At 36.8% G+C, this 23,204-nt stretch overlaps 7 protein-coding genes across 16 annotated transcripts; 4 read left to right on the forward strand and 3 right to left on the reverse strand.

The window, feature by feature from the left end:
* The first annotated feature begins 1,396 nt into the window (after nucleotides 1-1,396).
* LOC105964009 (aluminum activated malate transporter family protein) lies at nucleotides 1,397-3,633 on the forward strand. The gene is made up of 6 exons (XM_088814821.1): nucleotides 1,397-1,847; nucleotides 1,928-2,068; nucleotides 2,190-2,462; nucleotides 2,543-2,646; nucleotides 2,756-2,899; nucleotides 2,975-3,633. Exons 1-6 carry the CDS (start codon nucleotides 1,529-1,531, stop codon nucleotides 3,458-3,460), a joined length of 1,467 nt encoding a protein of 488 aa, XP_088670947.1. The 5' UTR covers nucleotides 1,397-1,528; the 3' UTR covers nucleotides 3,461-3,633.
* Nucleotides 3,634-3,730: 97 nt separating this feature from the next.
* Nucleotides 3,731-5,390, reverse strand: LOC105963930 (protein LEAD-SENSITIVE 1). The gene is made up of 2 exons (XM_012988424.2): nucleotides 4,907-5,390; nucleotides 3,731-4,555 (listed from the first exon to the last, which is right to left on the reverse strand). The coding sequence occupies exons 1-2, from the start codon at nucleotides 4,998-5,000 to the stop codon at nucleotides 3,876-3,878; spliced, it is 774 nt and encodes a 257-aa protein (XP_012843878.1). The 5' UTR covers nucleotides 5,001-5,390; the 3' UTR covers nucleotides 3,731-3,875.
* A 213-nt stretch (nucleotides 5,391-5,603) lies between these two features.
* LOC105963931 (putative serine/threonine-protein kinase WNK6) lies at nucleotides 5,604-9,673 on the forward strand. 2 transcript variants are annotated; one of them, XM_088814820.1, is made up of 7 exons: nucleotides 5,604-6,479; nucleotides 6,983-7,020; nucleotides 7,142-7,369; nucleotides 7,454-7,674; nucleotides 7,757-7,914; nucleotides 7,994-8,387; nucleotides 8,487-9,673. In XM_088814820.1, exons 1-7 carry the CDS (start codon nucleotides 6,105-6,107, stop codon nucleotides 9,386-9,388), a joined length of 2,316 nt encoding a protein of 771 aa, XP_088670946.1. In that variant the 5' UTR covers nucleotides 5,604-6,104; the 3' UTR covers nucleotides 9,389-9,673. The 2 variants fall into 2 exon arrangements, with proteins under 2 accessions (XP_088670946.1, XP_012843879.2); XM_012988425.2 differs by having other exon boundaries at nucleotides 5,967-6,479; nucleotides 7,994-8,390.
* Nucleotides 9,674-9,814: 141 nt separating this feature from the next.
* On the reverse strand, nucleotides 9,815-11,728 carry LOC105963932 (DNA-directed RNA polymerase III subunit RPC10). Of its 2 annotated transcripts, none has more exons than XM_012988427.2 (4): nucleotides 11,428-11,728; nucleotides 10,771-10,911; nucleotides 10,599-10,692; nucleotides 9,815-10,163 (listed from the first exon to the last, which is right to left on the reverse strand). In XM_012988427.2, exons 2-4 carry the CDS (start codon nucleotides 10,882-10,884, stop codon nucleotides 10,036-10,038), a joined length of 336 nt encoding a protein of 111 aa, XP_012843881.1. In that variant the 5' UTR covers nucleotides 10,885-10,911; nucleotides 11,428-11,728; the 3' UTR covers nucleotides 9,815-10,035. The 2 variants fall into 2 exon arrangements, with proteins under 2 accessions (XP_012843881.1, XP_012843880.1); XM_012988426.2 differs by having other exon boundaries at nucleotides 10,771-10,896; nucleotides 11,428-11,523.
* Nucleotides 11,729-12,379: 651 nt separating this feature from the next.
* Nucleotides 12,380-13,029, forward strand: LOC105963935 (Calcium-binding EF-hand family protein). Its single transcript, XM_012988430.2, has one exon. The coding sequence runs from the start codon at nucleotides 12,515-12,517 to the stop codon at nucleotides 12,878-12,880; it is 366 nt and encodes a 121-aa protein (XP_012843884.1). The 5' UTR covers nucleotides 12,380-12,514; the 3' UTR covers nucleotides 12,881-13,029.
* Nucleotides 13,030-13,107: 78 nt separating this feature from the next.
* LOC105963934 (serine/arginine-rich splicing factor RS31) lies at nucleotides 13,108-16,859 on the reverse strand. 3 transcript variants are annotated; one of them, XM_012988429.2, is made up of 7 exons: nucleotides 16,791-16,851; nucleotides 16,540-16,680; nucleotides 14,621-15,123; nucleotides 14,369-14,481; nucleotides 14,002-14,225; nucleotides 13,659-13,910; nucleotides 13,108-13,459 (listed from the first exon to the last, which is right to left on the reverse strand). In XM_012988429.2, exons 3-7 carry the CDS (start codon nucleotides 14,628-14,630, stop codon nucleotides 13,429-13,431), a joined length of 630 nt encoding a protein of 209 aa, XP_012843883.1. In that variant the 5' UTR covers nucleotides 14,631-15,123; nucleotides 16,540-16,680; nucleotides 16,791-16,851; the 3' UTR covers nucleotides 13,108-13,428. The 3 variants fall into 3 exon arrangements, with proteins under 3 accessions (XP_012843883.1, XP_088670948.1, XP_012843882.1); XM_088814822.1 differs by lacking the exon at nucleotides 14,621-15,123 and having other exon boundaries at nucleotides 16,791-16,859; XM_012988428.2 differs by lacking the exons at nucleotides 14,621-15,123; nucleotides 16,791-16,851 and having other exon boundaries at nucleotides 16,540-16,701.
* A 1,195-nt stretch (nucleotides 16,860-18,054) lies between these two features.
* ECA2 (ER-type Ca2+-ATPase 2) lies at nucleotides 18,055-23,148 on the forward strand. 6 transcript variants are annotated; one of them, XM_088814826.1, is made up of 9 exons: nucleotides 18,055-18,488; nucleotides 18,584-18,647; nucleotides 19,077-20,616; nucleotides 20,700-20,821; nucleotides 20,974-21,252; nucleotides 21,334-21,717; nucleotides 21,843-21,952; nucleotides 22,102-22,330; nucleotides 22,413-23,148. In XM_088814826.1, the coding sequence occupies exons 3-9, from the start codon at nucleotides 19,140-19,142 to the stop codon at nucleotides 22,974-22,976; spliced, it is 3,165 nt and encodes a 1,054-aa protein (XP_088670952.1). In that variant the 5' UTR covers nucleotides 18,055-18,488; nucleotides 18,584-18,647; nucleotides 19,077-19,139; the 3' UTR covers nucleotides 22,977-23,148. The 6 variants fall into 6 exon arrangements, with proteins under 6 accessions (XP_088670952.1, XP_088670950.1, XP_088670953.1 ...); XM_088814824.1 differs by having other exon boundaries at nucleotides 19,089-20,616; XM_088814827.1 differs by lacking the exon at nucleotides 18,584-18,647.
* Nucleotides 23,149-23,204: the final 56 nt, after the last annotated feature.

Genomic DNA, 23,204 nt, shown 5'->3' on the forward strand with positions numbered 1-23,204 from the left:
AAATTAATAATCGTAGTGCATATATATTTAATTTAACTAACATCCAAAAACTCTTAATAATATTAATTATTGGGCAAAACATCAAGAAAAAATATTATCATTGGGTTTCTTTGCTTTTCATGCATGACCTAATTTGCACACATTGAATCGAATTAAAATTGGTAGTGCTAATTATTATGCATCAAGGACTTTTTCTTGATAGCAGTAGCTAAGAGATATGATTATATATTATTATTATATTTGGGTGTTGGAAACAATTAGTATTTTTGTATTCAATCAGCAAAAGTCATTGGTTTTTGCTACCTTAGGCTGTATTCAACTAGCAGTGTGATAGAATTAGGTCTTTTCTTTCTTTCTTTCTTTTTCATCTGTTCAAAGATTTATAACCTAATTAATTTAGGTCAATATATTGTTTTTGCAGGGATATATACATAATAATTATATGAATTAAATTCAAGGTAGACGATGTATATACATATGTTATATTGTCAATTCGTTATGGCAAGAGAACTGTGGTTTTGTTAATTTTATGGTGTCAAATATAAACTAAAAAGATGTCGGAGGCGGTATTTTAATTTACTCGAAAAATATTAAATCTCTGTATAAAATACATGATTTTCTCGAAGTGGTGTAACGATGGGTTCCGCCACTGACTCCAAGCCAAAAAAACAAAAAAAAATCTACAAGTATGGATTATTATTTTTTTAATCCATAAGATTATATTAATTAACAATCTTAGTTATTGGTGGGCTGTATCTAATTAGTTACTATAAGATTTCATCAATTAATTATGCTAATTAATAATAATAAGAAACTATATTATCTGTGGCAAGTGTTGCTTAAAGACAAATACAGGAAGGCATGCAATATTGCTGCTCGTCCAAAGTTTGTGGTAGCTTTTTTATCCTTGACGTACATCACACCAGATCAAGAAAAGCTTATTTAATTTAAAATACTAAGTTCTTAAATATATATGAATCTTTCTTGTAATAAAAAACAAAAAATAGGACAATATATCTCACATTAAATTATTATGTCATGAAATTAAGCACACTAACTAGTATAATTATTAATGATATCTCTTTGAAGTTCCAAAGAATGTCAAGACATTGATATTTAGGTCAATATATCGTTTCTTACTACACCCGGTGAAATTCACCGAATTATACTCTACCGGTACACGTATACACATCCATATAACATATATGCATGCCTTCATCTTACCTCTAGTTAAAAGTTATTAATATATAGTTAGTGATGATTAAAATGCAAATTAAATATTGGTAGTACCTAATTAAACAAAACCTAAGATGACCTACCAAAAACATTTTTTAGTTTCCTCCAAACTCAGTATTCCTTTCAACCTTACTTTATCAAATTAAGGCAACCTTATATATATGTCTACTTGACCATCAAACTAATCACAACAAACCTAGCACCAAAGACAAAAATCTTTGATTGCGAAAGCCTATTTCTTCACACACATAACATACAAAATTCTTTACTAGTTCTAAGATTGCACGAAAAAATGGTTAAGGAAAGTGGAGAATTAGAGTGGAGAATCAATGTCTCGGATGGAACTTCTAAAGTATTAGTGTCTGAATCCACGTCACAAAGCAGAGTTTGCAGAGGATTGATGAGATTTTTTTCGAAAATTTCCGATTTTTTCCGAAAAGCGTGGAGTATGGGAGTGAACGAGCCTAAGAAAACAATGCATTGTGTCAAAGTAGGAATGGCCCTTACGCTAGTGTCACTCTTTTATTACATGAGGCCTTTGTATGAAGGAGTTGGAGGAAATGCTATGTGGGCTGTCATGACAGTTGTCGTTGTTTTCGAATACACCGTGGGTAAGTTTATCTAAACCCCTTTTCTTTGCATACATATATGTATAATGTATGTATGTATATTAACCACACGAAAAATGCAGGTGCGACACTTTCAAAATGTGTGAACCGAGCAATCGGAACTTTCTTGGCAGGAGCACTAGGGGTTGGTGTTCATTGGATAGCTAGTCAATCTGGCGAAAAATTTGAGCCAATAATTCTTCAATGTTCGGTTTTTCTTCTAGGTAAGAAATATTTTCTTGAATGTATTTAATATTTAGGACAAGACAACATTTGAATGCGAAGTAGTTACCTTAATAATAACCTTTAGTGTCTGCCTTTATATTCTCTTTGTTTTTCTTGCAGCTGCTGCAGCAACTTTCTCTCGATTCATTCCATCGATAAAAGCAAGATTCGACTATGGGGCCATGATCTTTATTCTCACCTTCAGCCTGGTTTCCGTGTCGGGGTACCGTGTGGAGAAATTGTTCGAATTGGCTCATAATAGATTATCCACTATTGCAATTGGAACCTCCATTTGCATACTCACAAGCATGCTTATATACCCTGTTTGGGCTGGAACCGAACTTCACAATCTCGTCAAAAACAACATGGAAAAGCTTTCAGATTCTTTAGAGGGTAAGACAAATAATTTTAAAAATTACAACTTTTAGTTGCCGTAAAAGAGCGCGAGAATTGATCGATTTTTTTCTGTTCAGGATGTCTGGCAGAGTATTTCAAAGATGCTGATAGTGGAGATTGCAATAAAAAAATGCAAGGCTATAAATGTGCACTTAATTCTAAGGCAACAGAAGAAGCCATGGTATATTTATGTTTTCTTCTTCTTTTTCTGTATTATTCGATTCAGTTAAAACGAAAATTATCAAGAAAATAAAAAAAAAACCCATAAATAATCCCGGTTTTTTATGCAGGCTAATTTTGCAAGATGGGAGCCAGCACACGGGAGCTTCAATTTCGGACATCCATGGAAAGAATACATAAAAGTCGGTGCTTTAATCAGGAGTTGTGCTTACTGCATTGAAACCCTTAATGGTAGCATCAGTTCAGACACTAAGGTAAATCATAACTCGAAAAATTCAACAAGTTTTTAGTTTTTTCGGGAACTCATTTTTTTTGTTCAAACTTTACAGGTTCCCGATTTCTTGAAGAAGCACTTCAGGAAGTTCTGCATAAGATTGAGCGCTAATTCCTCGGCTGTATTGAAAGAATTAGCTACTAGTATCGGTACAATGACAAGGTCATCGAAAGTAGAATTTTTGGTGGAAGAAATGAGAAGCTCTGTTCAAGAACTCCAGAATGTTCTAGAATCCCTCTCGAAACAACCAATCCAATCAACTGCACCGAAAAATGAGGGCGGAACTGCAGAGGGAAATTCTAGTCCTATAGTAGTCACACTTGTACAAATTGTACCATTAGTCACAGTATCATCATTGCTAATGGAGATTGCTGCAAGAACAGAGAAGATTGCAGATGCAGTAAATGTACTAGCAGAGAAAGCTGAGTTCAGATCAGAAAAGGACGAAAAACCGAAAAAAGGACAAAACCCGAAAGCTGTTGACCGGAATAGTGGAGAAAGTGAAGAAGATAAAACGATGATGACCCTTCAAAAGGTCTGAGTTTTTTCGTATGCTGATTTGCTTACTGTACAGTGAAGAAAAAACTGCTGCTAATTCGTCATAGTATATTAGCTTTTCGACGAAAAAACGGGGTGATTTTTTTTTTTTGAATGTGATATTAGCAATCTGCAGTTAAAAGTTTTAATTGAGAGTTATGTCTATTTGTTCTGCATTTCTTAGATTCTTCAGATATGAATATGTTATCAGCTTTGTACAGAGAATTAATTCATTTGTGCATAAATTCAAGAACTCATAAATCCCACGACAATATAAACCAAGAAAACAACTCAAATCCCAACTCGTAAATCACTTGTAACGAAATCAACAACAAACACGAGTTTCTATCGCATCTAACACCATAAACAAGACTTACTATGAATTTTCTCAAATATTAAAACTTCACATATATATAAATCTAATCCAATGAGATTAGATCACCTGGTTGCCGATTAGTACTCACATTTTCGGCTTCGTTATTACCCCAACCAAGATTGACAGCAAGATCCTCCACAGCGACCTTAATAACATCACTTCGGACACCAATATCAGTTGCATATCTACTCACACAGTACATACCTGCTGTCACAGTAGCCAAACCAACGGGACTTGGCATTAGCAATTTCAGTGGGGAAGAAAGAAGTGCCGCCAGAGGTGCACCGATCACAGACGAAGCCTGCCCGCTTCTTCCCACACCGAGCCTATCGACCGTGAGAAGCCCCGTTTTGCAGTACAGTGCGAAATCCTCACAGTTGTTCTGAAAAACGTCGTAGTTACCAAATCCGTTTTGAAATAGGTGCATTGCTCGATGAATGACTGTTTCAGGTGGGTCCGAGGCGGCAGTTGTGCATGTGCCACCTCGTACTTTGGCGAGGAAAAGAGATGGAGTGACATTGTACTCGAAAGAGTAAAGGGCACCGTTTTTAAGGAAGCAGTCGAGACACGATAAAACGACCCCGCTGTTTGGCTGTCGGAAACCACAGTCGGGGTACTTTAGACATTCTTCGGTGAGACTGTCCGCTTCGTTGTTGGACGAGGAAGAGGTGTTGGTTTCGAGTCGGGTGAAATGAACCACTTTGCTACCCCCAACAAAGATGCCTGCATATTATAAGTCAAACACAGTGGAACTGATAAAAATTGGAAACCAAAATATGCAAATTTCCAATGAAAGCAAATTGGAAAATTCAATTTGAAGCATCAATCAATCAGTTTTCCAGTGAATCAAGATCGGATTTTTACTCCAATTGCAATTCTGGGAAGACTCGTAAACTAAGAAATGGAAATTCTTGGGCACAATCTTGGAAGACCCAGGATTCAGAAACAAGTGAAAGCAAAAAAAGCTAATAGTGCAGCTTTCTTCCAAGTGCAAAATTAAATAATAATCAATAATTAAAAAAAAAAAAAAAGAAAAAAAAGAAACAGAAGGCAGCATTATGATTAATGATTAACCATGATGGGAGTAAGCAAAGACTGCTCTGTAAGTATAGATATGATCTCCAGGCTTGATCTCACTCCTCTTCACTCTGTTTGTCAGCAGACCCATCTCTCTCTCTCTATCTCTTTCTCTCACTAGAACAATTTCAGAGAAAACTCCCCCTGAGTAATTGAATTATGAAGCAAGTAGACCCAAACCACCGCTTCTTTTTTCCACAATGAAATGATTTTCTGATTTCTGCGTGGAGGGCTGTGATTGGTTCACCGAACTGTTTGCTCAACACCCATTACCTAAATTAGGGTTGTGATGTATATACACACAAGAGAGATTTGTTCGTCATGGTGATGAATGTTGGCTATTTTGGCTCGTGGGTTTATTTCAATTTTCCATTTTTTTTTGTTTTTTGTTTTTAATTTAAAAGAAATTAAAGATTCTTGATATGGGTATCCAAGGAAGACTGTTGTTGGCAATGCATAACAGTTAATAGAGATATGCTTTGCTTTTCAAATACGTTCTTTTGAGTTTAATAATATTAAGAAAAAAAAATTTAATCTTTTTTTGAACAACATTAAATAAATAAATAAAAATGGCCTAATTCAATTTTCCTTCTCAACTGTTAGATTCGGATCATGATTTAGAAAATAAATAATTTTCGAAACCTTAAAAAGATTGAAAAATAAGATAATTGCATTTTGATATAATTACTAAATTAAATCGGCCACCCCTCAGCCCAACAACTGTGTGTTCTGCCCTAATTTTCGCCTCAAAATTGTTGGCTGTAGAATCAAATCCTAACCCCAATTTCCCTACTTTCCCTAACTCCCCTATCCATACCACTACCAAAAATATTTTCGTCCATTCTCTGTACATCCATTTCTGATCAAACAAATCTTCTTTTTTTTTTTTTTTTTTTTTCCTGAAGGAACTGCAATTTTTTGTTTTTAGACTCGAGAGCAATTAATTGTAAATTCGTTTAAATTCTGTTTTTTTTTTTCCATTGTTAATTTGTATCATGGTTAGATCTTAACAATGATGATGATGATGGCGATGATGTTACTGCATTCGTACGATTAGGCAGGCGTTAATGGGAATTGAAGGTGCGGTGATGAAGCAAAACTCGTCTTCGTATCACGGTGGATTTTTCCCCGTATTCTTAGCCACGCAATCATTTTTTCCGTTGAGAAATTTTGACATACCCCATGCCGATAGGAAATGTCGACCTCTATTCAATTCCCGGATAACGCCGTTCAATTCCAATTGCATTGCTTCGAAAAATTTGTTCGACGCCCTCCTGTGATTGCTGAGCTGCCGTTGTTTTTTCTGTTTATTTTGTGCATATTTCCTTTTTCCTTGGAATATTTTGTTTGGCTGCTGTTGGTTGTTTTGGTGTTGGTTCTAATGACTGGAATGAGTTCTGGTTCTGGCTTGGGAATGAATACTGGTCCTGCGGTTGGGTTACCTTCTTCGATAACAAATGGAAGTGGGACAGGGGAAATGCTAGGGTTTTCTGGCTGTGCTGTTCCTGATGACGCGCATTATGGGGAGGTGGATTATGTGGAGAAATGTACGAGGAGTCGATATGTCCGGGTAAATTTTGGATTTTTGCTTGTATATTTTGTGGTTTTTCGTTTTCTGGCTTCATAGGAATAACATTTTCATCTTTATAGTCCTGTGTCCGCGTAATTTTTGGATCTTGATTGTATATTTGGGGGTTTTCGATATCTTCTTCGTTGTCTTTTGAGCAACATTTTCTGCTTTATAGTCTTGGGATTGGTATTTATGCTCTCCATAATTGTGTTTATCATCTGAAGCTATGAAATATGAGGACTGATTCATTTTCTTTACCACGAGGCGCATGTTATATTTCCAGTGGAATCCATTCAGTTGTTAGTTTAATGGTAATTTAGTTACTTAAATGATGGTAGGAAAGTTTGATGGTGTCGTGGAATTTAAGAAAGAAAAAGTCATGAAGATTTGTTAATCTTATTTTTGATGTGATTGATTCATTTAGTGAGCTACAGCGTTGTACGGTTGTTACGATTGTTGTTTACTTGGCTTTGACGGCCTGTGTTTTGATTTTACTTCTGCAGTACAAGGAAGTCTTGGGCAAGGGTGCATTCAAAACTGTGTATGTGTTTGAAACCGGTTCTATCTTTTTGTGAATATTTTTGTTTATTAAGACTATAAGAAACGGATTACGTCAAACTATCTTATATTTTCCCTTGTCTTGTTTATTTTTTCATCGGTAGCTACAAGGCATTTGACCAACTTGATGGAATAGAAGTAGCATGGAACCGAGTGAAAATAGACAATGTCTTGCGGTCACCTGAAGATTTGGAAAAACTGAACTGCGAGGTTCATCTTCTTAGTCAACTGAAGCATGAGAACATCATCAAATTCTACGATTCATGGATTGATGACAAGAAGAAGACTGTTAACATGATAACCGAGCTTTTCACATCTGGTAGCTTGAGGCAGTGAGTTTCTTCAGTTTCTCTCTCGTGTTTTTTAAGGGATTATTGTGTGATTTAGTTGCCAATATTCTATATTTTGGTTGTTAGGTATCGTAGGAAGCACAAAAATGTTGACATGAAGGCTATAAAGAACTGGGCAAGGCAGATTCTCCGAGGTTTAGACTATCTTCATAGTCAAAATCCGCCTGTCATTCACAGGGATTTGAAATGTGACAATATTTTCATAAATGGTAATCACGGAGAAGTTAAAATTGGGGATCTTGGCTTGGCAACTGTAATGCAACAGCCTACCGCTAAAAGTGTCATTGGTATAAAGAGTCTGAATCATACTTTCTTGAATAGAAACAATTCCCTTAAAAAATGCTTACTTATTCAGCTATTTTTTATCAGGAACCCCAGAATTTATGGCTCCAGAGCTCTATGAAGAGAATTACAATGAACTAGTCGACATATATTCCTTCGGACTGTGCTTGTTGGAAATGGTCACTTTGGACTATCCTTATTCTGAATGCAAAAACCCAGCACAAATATTTAGGAAAGTTACATCTGTAAGTTCTCTTGCATTCTACTACCCGATCGATGTCTTAATATTACGTGGCTGTCATTTCAAAGCATTTCATTTGGCAGGGTATCAAACCTGCTTCTCTTGACAAGGTGGCTTCTCTGGAGGTCAAAACATTCATTGAAAAATGCTTGGTCCCGGCTTCTCAGAGGCTATCTGCTAAGCAACTTCTTAAAGACCCCTTTCTTCAATTAGAGCAATCCAAAGAACTCGTTAATGCTCTGCCACTAATACCTGATGCAGCAGCTCCTAGATCCTTAAATCCAGTGAAGCTTGGGCCCCGTTCTATGGATATAGACACTGAATATAACCTGTCTGTATCTACAGAGTCCAATTTCGGTAGCCACGGTTCTTCGGTTCTGGAATTTGAAAGATCGCATGGCAACAATGAATTCAGATTGAACGGGAAGAAGAATGATGACAACTCAATATCATTAACCTTGCGTATTGCTGATCAAGGTGGTAAGTGTTGTGCTGCATCGAGTTTTTGTGCTGCATATTTTATTTTGGCACTGTTTGCAGACTCAGCACCGGTTTAATCTCCTCTTTAAATTGCAGGTCGAGTGAGGAACATACACTTCCTATTCTACCCAAATTCAGACACAGCTATTGCTGTTGCGTCTGAGATGGTCGAGCAGCTGGATTTAGCAGATCATGATGTACTTTTTATTGCTGACTTTATCGATTCCCTGATAATGAGGATTTTGCCTGATTGGAAACCTTCGTCTGGTAGTTCTTACAGTGGTGAGAGATGCCCAAGTGGCCTAACTTTGACATCAGATCAAGGGTGTCAAACCGAGTCAGTAATCAAGAAGCATAACGAGTCTAATTCCAGTATGGATCATCAAATTTGTTTGTCAAGTGATGGAAATGGAAATAACTTGTGTGGGAAACCCAATTCGGTGTCCCCCCCTGGTGACAAATTTAATGCATCTCCATGTTTGGAGACCACATGGAATAAATTATCACTGGAATTAACAACTTGTGGGGTAATGGGAGAAGATTCTTCGGTGAAGAAAGAGAAGTTGTCTAAATATTACAGTGCCACTGTCTCTGAGATGGAGTTTAGAGATTTATATTATGATGAAATCCGAATTCATGAAAATGGAGGTGGCAACATCGAATGTCCTCCGGTTGACCAGTTTGAAGAAAGCTTGGAAATGATTTTCTCCGACAGGAATAATAATAATAATAATAATGATTCAATAGTGGGCAGCATTGCAAGCAGTTGTTCGACTTTGAATACGCAGGAGAGAGATTACGAAGAGGGTGATTTGAAGTCAGCAAAAAAAGACAAGGGGCAGGAGAGAGATTATGAAGAGAGTGATCTGAAGTTGGAGCTTGATGCCATTGAAAAACAGTATCAACTGTGGATTCAAGAACTTTCTAGAATGAAGCAGGAGGCTATTGAGACGACCAGGAGAAGATGGATGACAAAACAGAAAGAGGCTATTCTTTGAAAAAAGTGTTACTTCGACCGAGATTCTCATTCTTGTCCGTTTTTTCTTTTTTTTTTTTTTCTTTTTTTTTTTTTAAATTGTGTTTTGGGTTGCGATGGATTTACGATACTTCCTTCATTGGATGTAGCTTCCTTCCTAGAACTGTTTGCGTTTTCAAACAACATTGTTTATAGGAGGTGAAGACTAACTATCCTATCTTCGGTTGAGAATTGTATATAACTGGTCATTTCTTGCTACGCTTCCCATTGCCAAGCGGATGGTTGAATGTTAGGCTATGTTTGGTTACATTTTATGGGTAATTTTCATTTTGTTTGGGGGAAATGATGCTTCGACAAAGATTTTGAAAATTAAAAGACGAATTTGTTTAGTATATCTGTTGAATTATATCCGAAAAGTAGCGACAGAAAAAGTATTGTGTGAGAAGAATTTGAAATAAAACAAGAGACATCTTTTGCACGAGCGATCGATTAATATCATCCAATATTTTCTCATGTACGACTGAAATGTCAGTTCGTAATCTATGGAGAAGCATGAAACAACTTATTTCAGCCTACATGCGAATATTGATACCGGCAACAAAATTATTCTCAATGCAGACAATGTATCATCCAATTCAAATAAAAACTATAGCTGAACTCAGTTGAACTCTAATTCTCGGTCCAAGTGCGTTTACACTTTGTGCATGTGTAAAATATTGTCATAGGTTCGTCAGCCGACCTTGTCTGGACTTGGAAGAAAGTAGCTTCTCCATGATTGCAGTCGGGACAAGACACCCCTGCACACCAATAACAAGAGCAGATTAAGCCTCGTCTCACAATAGTTGCGCCATCTCTTTCAATTGTTTACACGGAAAGTCAACAATAGATATACATGCAAAGTCAACTACTATGAAAGCAGAAGAAACCCGAAAAATTGCACTCCCACTTTATGATTCTCGAGAAAGAGTTGGAGAATAATAAGCAAGAAAATTTGAAACAATGTCTCAAACTTGTGAAAACAAAAGGCTGAGGTATAAGATTCTATTTGTGAAGTCAGCAGTCGTCGGTACCATTAAAGGCAAGTCAAATTCACCTTTAAAACAAATCATTAACAGATTAATAATAATAATAAACACCTAATAAGTTAAACACGGGATCTTCCATAGTTAAGTCTATCACAAACCTGCAAACCAACTTTGCAGAAGAATAAAAGAAGAAGAAAAAGAGTGAACCTGTGGTTTTGTTTGAATTAATATTTTGATCATCTTCAGAGAAAATGGGATCTATCGGTTTCTTAACCAGGCGTAAATGCCTTTTGATCTTAACCTGTTAAAAAAACGAGGGGCGTGATTACTTTGAATATATGTAGATGCAAACTGAAAGGAGGATGGAAAATTAATAAACCTTGGTCTCTATTTGGCATGCATAGGGGCATGTCGGACATGAAAATGATGCAGGGCGGTCCATGTGAGGCAGTTCGTAGAGCAGCATATTCCCGCAAGTTGGGCAGAATTCCATTTTGCTCCGACTAGTTTTTTTTTCCGACTGTGTGAAAATCGAGGATTACACAAAAAACAGGTTAATTCTGTGACAATTTCAGCACGTTATTTTTGCATTCGTGAACGAATTTTTGCAGGAATCCAGAATTTTTGTTTTGATAATGTACAATTTATGCATTTGAAATTGCAAAATAAATAAGGCATCAAAATCACAAGTAACTGAAGATAAACCAGGGAAACAAAATTATCCAAATCTATGTGCGTCTTAATAGCATTAACACAGACTATTTTTTTTATTTTCTGGAGGGTGATTAATTAACAAGCAATTAGCTACAGAAAAACACACAAATGGTATTTTTGAAAGCAGACAATTGAACAACATAATCGATCACAAAACATTTGAATCATCTAAATCAATTTTTTCATCGTTGGTTTCTTCTCGTGTTTAAACATCATCTAAAATTTGATTAAAATCACGAAATAAACACACATTCAGGAAAATTCAATCACAAAAAAAAAAAGCTCGAGAATTACAGTTTAGGAAGATGAAACCGGCGCTTACCTGAAAGAAGTGGAGGGTTTTTCGCGGACCCCAAAACCCCTAACCTCTGCTTCTACGTTGATTTTTGTTATTTTATTTTATTTTTATTTTGCCGGCTTTAGAAAAGGGATTTTTTATATTAAAAAAAAAAATCATCTTCTAATTAAAATTTGCTAACAATTTTGTTTGGCGGCCTGGTGGGCCAAAGCCCAAATAAATAGGTCCAAATAGACTTTAACCGCTAAAAAGGTCCATGTAGGCCTAATTTCACATTAGCTTTAAATCCCTTATAAATACTATGACAAATGCATTTCATAACTTAAATCGAATTAGTATCGGTAGCTCAAATTTAAATAAAATAAAAACATATTAAACAAATTTGTTCATGAACGACACGTTGCAGTAGTATAATTATATACACGCACAAGTCACAACCCACTTCCGTCGAGGAGTAAGAAATCTAAAGATAACAACACCTGTACAAATAGATTTTATTGTGTACGAAATGATGCTCCATAATGCCATGCCGAGAGAGAGAAAGAGAGAGAGAGAGAGAGAGAGAGAGAGAGAGAGAGAGAATAAGAATAAGGAAGCTTCTTGGAAGGAACACACGCACAAACAATAATAGTTGATAACAAAAAGGCAATAACTGAAAGAAGAGTCACGAGTCTTGACACTAACGTCCCATAAATGATAAATCCAACCCCACCTCTCTCTATTCAGCAATTTCCTGGAAATACCTCTTTTTTTGGATTTCAATGCCATTTAATTAATTAATAAATCAATCAAGAATGTCCAATGGCACAATTACTATACTATACTATATAGAGACAGAGCATCACGACTTCACAACTTGGGTTATTTGGCAGCCACTAAAAATCAAAATATGACAAGGAAAATAAATCCAGGCCGTCCATTTCTAACGGAATCACACTAAAAGTTTGACAACACCACCACTTATTGCAAATTACCACAAATTTCAACTTCATATTGTGACAACACTTCTCCATTCCTCTATAAAGGGGGGCTGCCAAAATAATACAGATATTCAAGTGAGCTCAATTCTTGAAATTCTCAATTGAAGAAAAAAAAAACAAAGGGAGGGAAAATGGAAAGCAACAAATGTGAGGAGAGCAGAGAATACCAAGATTTGTTGTCTGTGATGGCAGATAAGCTAGATGTCGATACCTTTGTGGCGGAACTCTGCGGTGGATTCCGGCTTCTCTCGGATCAAACAAAGGGTTTGATCACACCATTAAGTCTGCAGAGGAATTGTGGTCTATTGGGTTTAGATGGAATGAGTTTTCAAGATGCAGAAGCTATGGTGGAAGAAGGCGATCTCGATGGAGACGGAGCTCTAAACCAGACTGAATTCTGCATTCTTATGGTCAGACTCAGCCCTGCTATCATGGATGATGCTGAGACTTGGCTTGACAAAGCTATTCAACACGAGTTGCACCACACTATTTCTTGATTTTTCGAAAAATTATGATTCTGCGTTATATTTGTTTGTGCCGATCTACCATATCTTTGTATGTATATCTTTGTAAGAAGCTTGGGTGAATTGTTGGAACTATGCACTACCAATTTCTATAACATGTCCATATGTTGTTGCTCAACAAATCTCCTGTAAGAATTAATAATAACCTCGTAATCTTAACAAGCCTTCTATTCCATTAACCAAACTAGAACTTGAGAATATTTATAAACCACAAATCAAATATGAAATACGGAGTTCTTGTTGCTGTTTAACAAACGAGAACATAACACCACAAGGATTTCTTGTTTAGCTCGTCCAACCAGGGTAAATGGTAAACTACATAAGGAAACATTATAGAGTATTCGAAATAGAAACTCCATAGGTCACCAAAACCAATTACATCAGTTACTAGCTTTTTTAAGAGAAACCCACAAAAATCCATCACATTCGAACTACTGAAATTCAGAGTATCTTCGACACTAAACTATAAGCTTGTGACTGCATTTACAGACCCATTAACCATTGTTCGAGCGACCCTTCCATCAGGTTCTCATTCTCCTGGCAGGCGACCTACTACAAGAAACAATAGAGAAAAATGTAAATACATGAACTGAAGAAAATAACATCAGATTTACGTAAACTGCAAAAATTTTAGGCATACTTGATCATTTATCTTGAGTCCATTCATGATTCTTTTTTTTTAACTTAGTGTTATATAAATGTAAAGATAAAAGGAGCTGATTGATTATTCGGCATATACAGCTATAGCTACCTTCGGTATCTCCCATAAGCAGGACTCCTGGGCCTGTCATATGATGGACCAGTGTACCTATCATAAACTGGGCTTCGAGGCCTCCCATAATCAGGGCTAGGTCGATTCCTTCGGTATGCTGGACTGGGTGACCTTCGGCGAGGACTATCTCCACGCCTACCGTAACTTCTTCTTGGACTCTCGTGGGCCCCACCCCTCTCATCGTCATCCCTCAGAGCATACTCAACAGAAACAACCCTATCGAGTATCTTACTGCAAACCCATACATACAGTCAATTTTTCAGCCCACACATAAAGTAAAATGAGTAAAAGAAAATATATATCAGATTTCACTACTAACTACCTCATGTGAGTGCATTCCAAGGCTTTAGTTGCCTCTTCCTGGTTTTCAAATTGCACAAATGCAAAGTTTCTACGAATGCGCACATTCAGTACCTTGCCATAAGGCTCAAAGTGTCTTTCTATGTCACTGTCTCTAGTACGCACAGGGTCAAAGTTTATCACGAAGAGGGTTTTAGTAGGTCTCTGGTTTGCTGCCTTCTCCTCACGATGCCTACCGCGTTCACCCTGACAAAATGAAACAACATAAAAATGATTTTAACAATTTCACTTGAAAGCTTGTCTGAAAGAGATTTCAACTTATACATACTAATTCCAAAAAGGCCAAAAGATCAGACAAAAAAGTGGTCCAATATCATAAGGGAATATACCTTAGCCCATTCTACAGACAATCGACGCTTGTCATACCCAAATGGTAAATTGTCAAGACCCCGGATGGCATCTTCAGCATCACGCTCATCGTCGAAATAAACAAACGCAAATCCTGAAGGTTAAAAAAAGATAAAGTTACGAGGTGCAGGGCAATGGGGAAAGAGGGGGGAATACATCCTAGCACTGGACAGTTTGCAGCATTAATACAGGAAAATATTTTCCCTGCAATAATTAAAATACAAATACAACACCTGCAAACATGAGAAGGTTCTGATGAAAGTAAGGATGTAGAGGCCTTGCATGGTGAACTAAACAAAGATGAATAATGATGGAGGCAAATTAAGGCTAGATCATGGTGAAAGTTGAGTAGTCATCATCGCTAAGCATGCTTCACCAATTTCACAGCAAAAGTTCAGTAAATGGAAGTCATGGCATGACAGAACTCATTGATCGCCTTAAGATGATTAGTGATGGTAGGCATGGCATGATGAACTGACACATAAACCCTTTATCGCTACTGTGGAAATCATGGCATGATGAATTAATCCCCACCACTACAATTTGGTGAGATGGCAATTGCTAGGCACATTGATGAAAGAGAAATAGAAGATTGGATGAAATAGATGTGGAACTATTCCAACTGCATTAGGTGAGGAGAGCAGGTAAGCACGTAGGTTGCCTTTGCATAAGAAGTTTTATTGCAGAGAAGATGGCAAGCCAATATAGAAGCTCATTTTTCCCTTAGCAGATGTTCCTGCGTCAAAACAAACACTTAAATATGGAGTCCTTCGATAAGTTTATATTTCCTGCCATTTATATTTTCAAGCTCGTGTTTCCTATCTTTTTTTTTTTCTGAGATACATCACACAATGTTACATATACATATTCATATTCAGTATACATCGCCTCTATCAGTTGTAAGTTCATGACAACCATTATTCATCAAGTTTACCAAACATCAATCCTCATGTATGGCTAAGACCACATTCAAATGGGATACCTCCTATTTCACAACCATATCTAGCACATCGGACAAATACTCGTTGTCATATGAGTGAAACACATGGGCATGGTGTGAAAACACAACCCAAAATCGAGCCAAAAAAACAATAAAAAGGAGCATGATTGAAGGACAACAGTTTTTCATGTCCCGATACAAAACATTGACCATAAATACTACAATGAGCATTGGTATGATTAACAAAACAATCATTATCAGTATTGCACGATATATTTAAGGCCGCACATGCTTATCTGTCAAATTTTTGTATAAATGCCTAAACCAAGAAAAACAGAAACACTCGAAGCTCAATATATTGGAGTTCAGTAAATAAAGAATGCTTGACAAACTTTGATACAAGGCTTCAACTAATAAACTACAGTGACAAACACAAACACCTCAGGTTGGAGAAACGATAAATTTGAATTTCTTCACATGAGAAATGGAAGATACCAATAACTTAGTAAAGTATTAGCATCTATGAAAGGAGATTAAGAAAATATCTGCACGCCCCCTTCCATAATGTCAGATTTTTTTCCAATATCATTCATACAAAATCACAAAGTCGAGCAAAAACAACACAATGTCTTTTTATTAGTGTATGAAGTTCTATTTGTATTAATTAATTCTTAAAATGTTAATATCACCAATTGATGTGACTCCTTGAATTTTGGTTTTAAAGACAGCTAGTTGATATTGTGATTTGTGCAGAGTGTTAAACTTTAGTTTCATGTATGATTGATAACTAAATAAATAATATTGGTCTTCAAACATATATACCGATCGTATAATACTCATTCTATAGGCACCAAACTAGCAGTTACTTAGAAGCGAGTGGTGAATTAACAAGATTATCGACACTGCAGTTAGCTAGAAGAGTAAGTATTGACCTAAAGAATTAACCTAAGTTTATTTTAACTAATTTATTAACGAGATAGGCCGTTCATCAATGAAAGCCTGTTTTCAGTTGATTATCCTAGAAAAAACAGTAAGATGCAATCGAAAAATGCTTGTAGAACTATACAAATTCATGGATTCATCAACTACTAACAAATAAAACTGCTAATACGTTCCAAAAGCATGCTGGAGTAGAGAATCATCCTTAATTTGGAAAAAATCGAATAAAAAGTGAAATCATTTTAAAGGAACTAGAACATTATTTCACATTACCAGATTTCATGTCAACACGATCAACTCTTCCATATTTGGAGAACGCTCGTTCCAAGTCCGATTGTCGAGTCTCGTACCCAAAATTACCGCAGAAAATCGGCCTCATATTTCCGTCGCTAGATTTTGAACTTCAAAAAAACCCTAGAAATATAAATGTGTATCATATATCGTATCATTAAACCACCGTATGAACAAATTCTCGATTAAAAACAAAAAGTTAAATCGAAAGAAGTAAAAAAAGGAAAAATCACCTCGCGGAAGAACTCAAACGGTAATGTGAGAAATGAGTCCGTAATGGAACCCTAATTTCATAATTGAGCAATTTGAGCTTCCGTACACGTGGACCAATAACACAGAACAAGCCCATGGGCTGTGGTAAAATGGGCCTAATTATGAAATGGGCCTTCCTGAACTTTTTGCAAATACTTTTTTTATTTTAATTATGATGATAGAAAATGATAATCCCTAATAAGTAGGCCTGGGCTGCAGTTTCCTCGAATTTTCCTTGAACAAAGACTAATAATTAATTAAAGTTTAATTATTGAATGAATAACCATAAATAATTTAAAGTTTAGTTATTGACTTGCAGAGACACAAGTTTTCTTGGTATTCTTTTCTAACCACATAAATATATATATATATATCTAACGACAGACAAACAACTACTAAGACAGCTTGATTTGACAATAATCCAACACAAATAAATTTAAGAAAATGCTATTTGCGGTCACAAAATTGCTATTCGCGGTTTTAAAAAAAACCCCCCAAAACTTTTAAAAATATCAAAAAAACCCCCAAAACTGCAAATAGCAAAAAAAAAAGAAAAAAAAATTCGAAAATTCGAAATCAAGCTTGAAGAAGGGTTGGGCTTCGATTTTTTGATGTAATTTCGACTCTTTTATGTGTAATATGCATTGGGTAGGTCGATTACGGAACCAATTTCATGTTAAAAAGCCCTACAAATCGATTTGTAGGGCTTTTTTTTTCGCAAAAAAATGGTCGAACGCCCGTTCCGGGCGTTCGTACACGCCTTGGGCGCCCATCTTGGGCGTTCGACAATTTAAAAAAACAAAAAAAAAAAAAAAAAAAAAATTTTTTTTGCACTGGACGCCCAATTCGGGCGCCCAAATGCAGCTTGCACGCCCAACTTGGGCGTGCACTGCATAAATGGGCGCCCAAGTTGGGCTTTTAGGCGTTTTGGGGGGGTTTTTGGATTTTTTTGGAAAGTTTTGGGGTTTTAGTGAAATAAAATATTTTTTTGGGGGGTTTTGTCAAAAACCGCAAATAGCAATTTTCAAACCGCAAAAAGCAATTCCCTAAATTTAATATAAAACTATGACTTAAAATTGAAACAAAAAAAATGGACAAAAGTCGAATGGATCCAAAGAATAGAAATAAATGGCGTCCATGTCTATTTACTTCATTCTTTGCTTGTTGTATACCTACCTACCTACTATGTATGTATAGATTCCTTTCTCTCTTTATATAAGAAGCCTTCTTCACGTCTTCAAATCCAAAGTCAACGTTGCACTTTGAAATTCCACTATAATATAATATAGTCTGTTCCAAAAAGAAAGAGAGAAAATTTACTATTTATTTATTTATTTATACCAATAATATATTTATTGATCATATTAACACAATAAGATTAGCCAATCTAATATAAATTCAGGAGGTCAATTCTATTCAAATTTCAAGTGTAAACTGTAAAGAAGCAGTTTTGCTTGATTACCCCGCTTTCATATTTAGAAAAACAAAAATAAAACATTTCAAAAAGAAGAACTGCTACAAAAATTCCTAATAACCACCGCTTTTCTCCACTACATATGCAAATGCAACCACTCTTTGGATGAAAATTGACCAAACGCTCCCACCCACACAGGGTGCCTTTGCTAATTGGAACAGAAAGCATAATATACGACTAAGATCTTTCCCCACGATAATTTCCGGTATTTTTCTTTTATGAATTATATATATTCTTATTCCATGTTGCTTTGTCTCAAAGCCATCGACTTTTCTTCATTTATATGCACAATTTCTGCAGTCTGTGAACTGGGTTCTTCTCATATTTGCAAGTTTTCTTTTCATGGGCCGTCAATTTTCTTACTGTAAGTTCAATTTTGATGATGAACCCTAATGCTGCTTGCTTTTAATACGCGTTTTTCTGTTACTGAATTGCATGCACAATTATTGTGTTACTTACCTGTGTCAAGGAGCATGGTGATTTTCTGTGTTTATTGTTAGCGGCCACTTGTTTGGTTTTGTCTTTACTGTTTATTACATAGTTGGTTGGGGTTGCAATAAAGACTTTATTTTTTAGTTGCACATTAAATGCTTTAAATTGATTATTTGATCAAACAGTTACTCTTACTCTTCCAATTAAGTATATGGTTGGAGTAGATCCTAAAGAGTATTGTTTGTACACCGTTTTTAATTTTGATTTATTATGTTACTTAGAATTTGGCTGTTAATTACTTCATTTTTTATTTTTTTATTTTTTTTTTTGCTGGAGTTGCATTTTTGGTAATTGCATATAGTCTCTTCTGTAGAATTTGAAATGAACTCCTGGTAAATTAGTTGGGGTGAGAGTTGAGTTTCCGATGGAAGAAATAGTTGAAACACCATTCAAGGCATGGTCATGGTCTGTTGAGCAGTGTCTGAAAGAGTACAAGGTGAAATTAGACAAAGGTTTGAGCACATACGAGGCGGAGAAGCGCAGGGAGACATTTGGATGGAATGAACTTCAGAAAGAGCAGGGGAAGCCCCTATGGAAACTCGTACTGGAACAATTTGACGATATGCTTGTCAAAATCCTCTTAGTGGCAGCTTTCATTTCATTTGTTCTTGCTTACCTGCAAGGAAACGATGCCCATGAATCAGGGTTTGAATCCTATGTAGAACCCTTTGTCATAATCTTGATATTAGTCCTTAACGCTATTGTTGGCGTTTGGCAAGAAGGTAATGCGGAGAAAGCCCTTGAAGCTTTGAAGGACATGCAGTGTGACTCCACCAAGGTTTTAAGAGATGGGTATTTAGTGCCCGATCTGCCAGCTCGCGAGCTTGTACCGGGTGATATCGTGGAACTGCGTGTAGGAGATAAAGTCCCCGCTGACATGAGAGTTGCGGTTCTTAAAACCTCGACTTTGAGAGTCGAGCAGAGTTCGTTGACTGGGGAAGCAATGCCGGTCTTGAAAAGCACCAATTGTATATTCATGGACGATTGTGAATTGCAGGCGAAAGAAAACATGGTTTTTGCTGGAACGACGGTTGTTAACGGTAGCTGTATCTGCATAGTTGTGAGCATCGGTATGTCCACTGAAATAGGCAATATACAGACACAAATACACGAGGCTTCTTTAGAAGAAAGTGAAACCCCATTGAAGAAGAAGCTTGATGAATTTGGTAATAGGCTTACTACTGCTATTGGCATAGTTTGCCTCGTTGTGTGGGTTATCAACTACAAGTATTTTCTCTCGTGGGAGATTGTAAATGGGCGGCCTACGAATTTCCAATTTTCGTTCGATAAGTGCACTTACTATTTCAAGATAGCAATCGCACTTGCAGTAGCTGCAATCCCTGAAGGACTCCCTGCTGTCATTACCACCTGCTTAGCTCTCGGTACTAGAAAAATGGCGCAGAAGAATGCGATTGTTCGGAAGCTTCCTAGTGTGGAGACTTTAGGATGTACAACTGTCATTTGTTCAGACAAAACGGGGACTTTGACCACAAACCAGATGGCAGTGACGGAGTTCTTTACCTTGGGAGGTAAGACAACAGCTGCGAGGATTTTCCAAGTTGAAGGCACTACATATGACCCCAAAGATGGAGGGATAGTGGATTGGAATTGCTATAATATGGATGCCAACTTGCAAGCTGTAGCTGAAATTTGTGCCGTGTGTAATGATGCGGGGATATTTTGTGACGGCCGTTTATTCAGAGTTACAGGACTGCCCACTGAAGCTGCTCTCAAGGTGTTGGTTGAAAAGATGGAGGTTTCTGACAGTGATGTTAAGGATAAAATACGCTATTCTAAGCTCTTGTCCAATCATTTGATTGATCGCAACACAGTCAAATTAGGTGAGTTAGTAATCACATGTTTTCTCTATATGTTCTGCCTATGTTTTTGTTGTGATGTTTTTTTTTCTCCCTGTTCACTTCAGCATGTTGTGAGTGGTGGACAAAGAGATCGAAAAGAGTTGCCACACTAGAATTTGATCGGATCCGTAAGTCAATGAGTGTTATTGCCCGCAAGTCAAACGGGGGCAATCGGCTTCTTGTCAAGGTAAATCAACTCGTTTTCATAGTATATGCAGCTTAGCGAATTTTAGTCGAATAGGTAGAAAATAGTTGCCCTTTATGCTTTTGAATATTTTTACGCATAGTCTTGGAAACTCTAATGTTAAATCTTTTCTTCTACGCGTGGTGCTCATGCAGGGTGCTGTAGAGAGTTTGCTGGAGCGTAGTTCATATGTACAACTAGCTGATGGATCTATATTTCCCATCGATGAACAATGCCGAGAATTGTTGCTAACAAGGCTCTTGGACATGAGTTCAAGGGGTTTGCGGTGCTTAGGCTTGGCTTATAAAGATGATTTGGGAGAGTTTTCGGACTACTATACTGAGAATCATCCTGCCCATAAGAAGTTGCTCGATCCTTCATCCTATTCCTCAATAGAAACTGGCCTTATCTTTGTAGGGGCAGTTGGTATAAGGGTGAGTATTGTGATGAATATAATTATTAGTTGAAGAAGGATTGTGTTTGTTTGTTTATTAAAGATTAAAAAAAATTGACAGGACCCTCCTCGAGAGGAAGTTCATCAAGCGATTGAGGATTGCAGAGGAGCAGGAATCAATGTAATGGTGATAACTGGAGACAATAAGTCGACAGCTGAGGCAATCTGTAAGGAAATTAGGTTATTTTCTGAAAATGAGGATCTTGAAGGAAAAAGTTTCACCGGCAAAGAGTTTATGACACTTTCATCTGCGCAACAAATTGATATTTTGTCGAGGCCTGGTGGAAAAGTTTTCTCTAGAGCGGAACCTAGACACAAGCAAGATATAGTGAGGATGCTCAAAGATATGGGAGAAATCGTTGCAATGACTGGAGACGGGGTTAACGATGCACCTGCCTTAAAACTTGCTGATATTGGAATAGCTATGGGCATTGCCGGAACTGAGGTAACAGGGGAAATTTTGAGCAAGTGGTTTGATTTTGATTTCTGCTATGGTTTTTTCGCCAAAGGAATATGTATATAATTTAACTTCGTTTTATTTTTTCTTCTCGTTATGGTCAATATTTATAGGTAGCAAAAGAAGCAGCAGATATGGTGTTGGCAGACGATAATTTCAGCACAATTGTCTCGGCTGTTTCTGAGGGTCGTTCGATTTACAATAACATGAAATCTTTTATCAGGTATATTCCCTTTTCTTCACGCACGTTAATGCCACATTTACAAGTGGTTGTTATCTATATTTGCTTTTGGTAGCATGTATTAGAAGTTGTGATATAAGAAACTTTAGTTCAGAATTAATTATTAACGGAGACAAAAAAATTGTTTGCAGATACATGATCTCATCGAACGTTGGAGAAGTGATATCCATATTCTTGACTGCTGCTATAGGAATACCAGAATGTATGATACCCGTGCAGCTCTTATGGGTCAATTTGGTTACAGATGGCCCGCCTGCCACAGCTCTCGGGTTTAACCCATCCGATGTGGATATTATGCAAAAACCGCCCCGAAAAAGCTCTGATCCTCTCATCACTTCCTGGATTTTCTTTCGCTATATGGTCTGTTATCTATATCTATATATATTTATGTTTATATATTGTTTTGTTTTTCCTTTTCTTACATATGTAGATGTGTCGGCAGGTGATTGGCTCTTACGTAGGCATTGCAACTGTTGGAGTATTCATAGTGTGGTACACTCGGGCTTCGTTTCTTGGTATAAACCTTGTCAATGATGGCCATACACTCGTCGAACTATCACAGCTTCGAAACTGGGGAGAGTGCTCAACGTGGTCCAATTTTACCGCAACGCCATTCACGGTTGGTGGTGGGTCCCGCACGATTAGTTTCTCGAACCCGTGTGATTATTTCTCGGTGGGGAAAGTGAAGGCGATGACTCTGTCTCTTTCTGTGCTGGTTGCGATCGAGATGTTTAATTCCCTAAACGCACTCTCGGAAGACAACAGCTTGGTCAGAATGCCACCGTGGCGGAACCCTTGGCTGCTCGTTGCAATGTCAGTATCATTTGGTCTGCACTGTTTGATACTTTATGTTCCGGTTCTTGCAAATGTGTTTGGTGTGGTCCCACTGAGTTTGAGTGAGTGGCTTCTTGTGATTTTGGTGTCGGCTCCGGTTATTTTGATTGATGAAGTTCTTAAATTTGTGGGGAGGAGGAAATTATTCAGGACCAAAGTTAAGCGATCGTAAATCGTTTCTTATAATATCTCATATTGTGTTTGGTAATCTTCTTCTTCTTCTTCTTCTTCTTCTTCTTCTTCTTCTTGTTATTATCATTCTTTTTTTGTTTCATAAGTCTGTTGTGAATTCTGATAATATATTTGATTTATTATATTTAAGTTCATCATCTTTGAGTTTCAAATGTATGATCTTTTATGACTTATGAACACTAATTCTTGCAAAATAATGGACTGAAAA

This window comes from Erythranthe guttata, chromosome 2 (assembly GCF_056151865.1).
Source record: "Erythranthe guttata isolate IM_541 chromosome 2, IM_541, whole genome shotgun sequence".
NCBI classification, from domain to species: Eukaryota; Viridiplantae; Streptophyta; class Magnoliopsida; order Lamiales; family Phrymaceae; genus Erythranthe; species Erythranthe guttata.

What these genes read in the sequence shown, in the direction of transcription:
- LOC105964009 (XM_088814821.1), top strand. Translation starts at nt 1,529, where the DNA reads ATGGTTAAGGAAAGTGGAGAATTAGAGTGGAGAATCAATGTCTCGGAT. An exon ending in ATGTTCGGTTTTTCTTCTAG is followed by an intron (nt 2,069 to 2,189) that starts GTAAGAAATATT and finishes TTTTTCTTGCAG; the next exon opens with CTGCTGCAGCAACTTTCTCT. An exon ending in GCTTTCAGATTCTTTAGAGG is followed by an intron (nt 2,463 to 2,542) that starts GTAAGACAAATA and finishes TTTTCTGTTCAG; the next exon opens with GATGTCTGGCAGAGTATTTC.
- LOC105963930 (XM_012988424.2), bottom strand. Translation starts at nt 5,000, where the DNA reads ATGGGTCTGCTGACAAACAGAGTGAAGAGGAGTGAGATCAAGCCTGGA. An exon ending in CTTTGCTTACTCCCATCATG is followed by an intron (nt 4,556 to 4,906) that starts GTTAATCATTAA and finishes TATAATATGCAG; the next exon opens with GCATCTTTGTTGGGGGTAGC.
- LOC105963931 (XM_012988425.2), top strand. Translation starts at nt 6,105, where the DNA reads ATGTCGACCTCTATTCAATTCCCGGATAACGCCGTTCAATTCCAATTG. An exon ending in TACCGCTAAAAGTGTCATTG is followed by an intron (nt 7,675 to 7,756) that starts GTATAAAGAGTC and finishes ATTTTTTATCAG; the next exon opens with GAACCCCAGAATTTATGGCT. An exon ending in TATTTAGGAAAGTTACATCT is followed by an intron (nt 7,915 to 7,993) that starts GTAAGTTCTCTT and finishes TTCATTTGGCAG; the next exon opens with GGTATCAAACCTGCTTCTCT.
- LOC105963932 (XM_012988427.2), bottom strand. Translation starts at nt 10,884, where the DNA reads ATGGAATTCTGCCCAACTTGCGGGAATATGCTGCTCTACGAACTGCCT. An exon ending in CATGCCAAATAGAGACCAAG is followed by an intron (nt 10,693 to 10,770) that starts GTTTATTAATTT and finishes TTTTTTTAACAG; the next exon opens with GTTAAGATCAAAAGGCATTT. An exon ending in TAATTCAAACAAAACCACAG is followed by an intron (nt 10,164 to 10,598) that starts GTTCACTCTTTT and finishes ATTGGTGTGCAG; the next exon opens with GGGTGTCTTGTCCCGACTGC.
- LOC105963935 (XM_012988430.2), top strand. Translation starts at nt 12,515, where the DNA reads ATGGAAAGCAACAAATGTGAGGAGAGCAGAGAATACCAAGATTTGTTG.
- LOC105963934 (XM_088814822.1), bottom strand. Translation starts at nt 16,645, where the DNA reads ATGAGGCCGATTTTCTGCGGTAATTTTGGGTACGAGACTCGACAATCG. An exon ending in TCGTGTTGACATGAAATCTG is followed by an intron (nt 14,482 to 16,539) that starts GTAATGTGAAAT and finishes TTTAACCTTCAG; the next exon opens with GATTTGCGTTTGTTTATTTC. An exon ending in GCTTATGGGAGATACCGAAG is followed by an intron (nt 13,460 to 13,658) that starts GTAGCTATAGCT and finishes TGTTTCTTGTAG; the next exon opens with TAGGTCGCCTGCCAGGAGAA.
- ECA2 (XM_088814826.1), top strand. Translation starts at nt 19,140, where the DNA reads ATGGAAGAAATAGTTGAAACACCATTCAAGGCATGGTCATGGTCTGTT. An exon ending in GCAATCGGCTTCTTGTCAAG is followed by an intron (nt 20,822 to 20,973) that starts GTAAATCAACTC and finishes GTGCTCATGCAG; the next exon opens with GGTGCTGTAGAGAGTTTGCT. An exon ending in TGGGCATTGCCGGAACTGAG is followed by an intron (nt 21,718 to 21,842) that starts GTAACAGGGGAA and finishes CAATATTTATAG; the next exon opens with GTAGCAAAAGAAGCAGCAGA.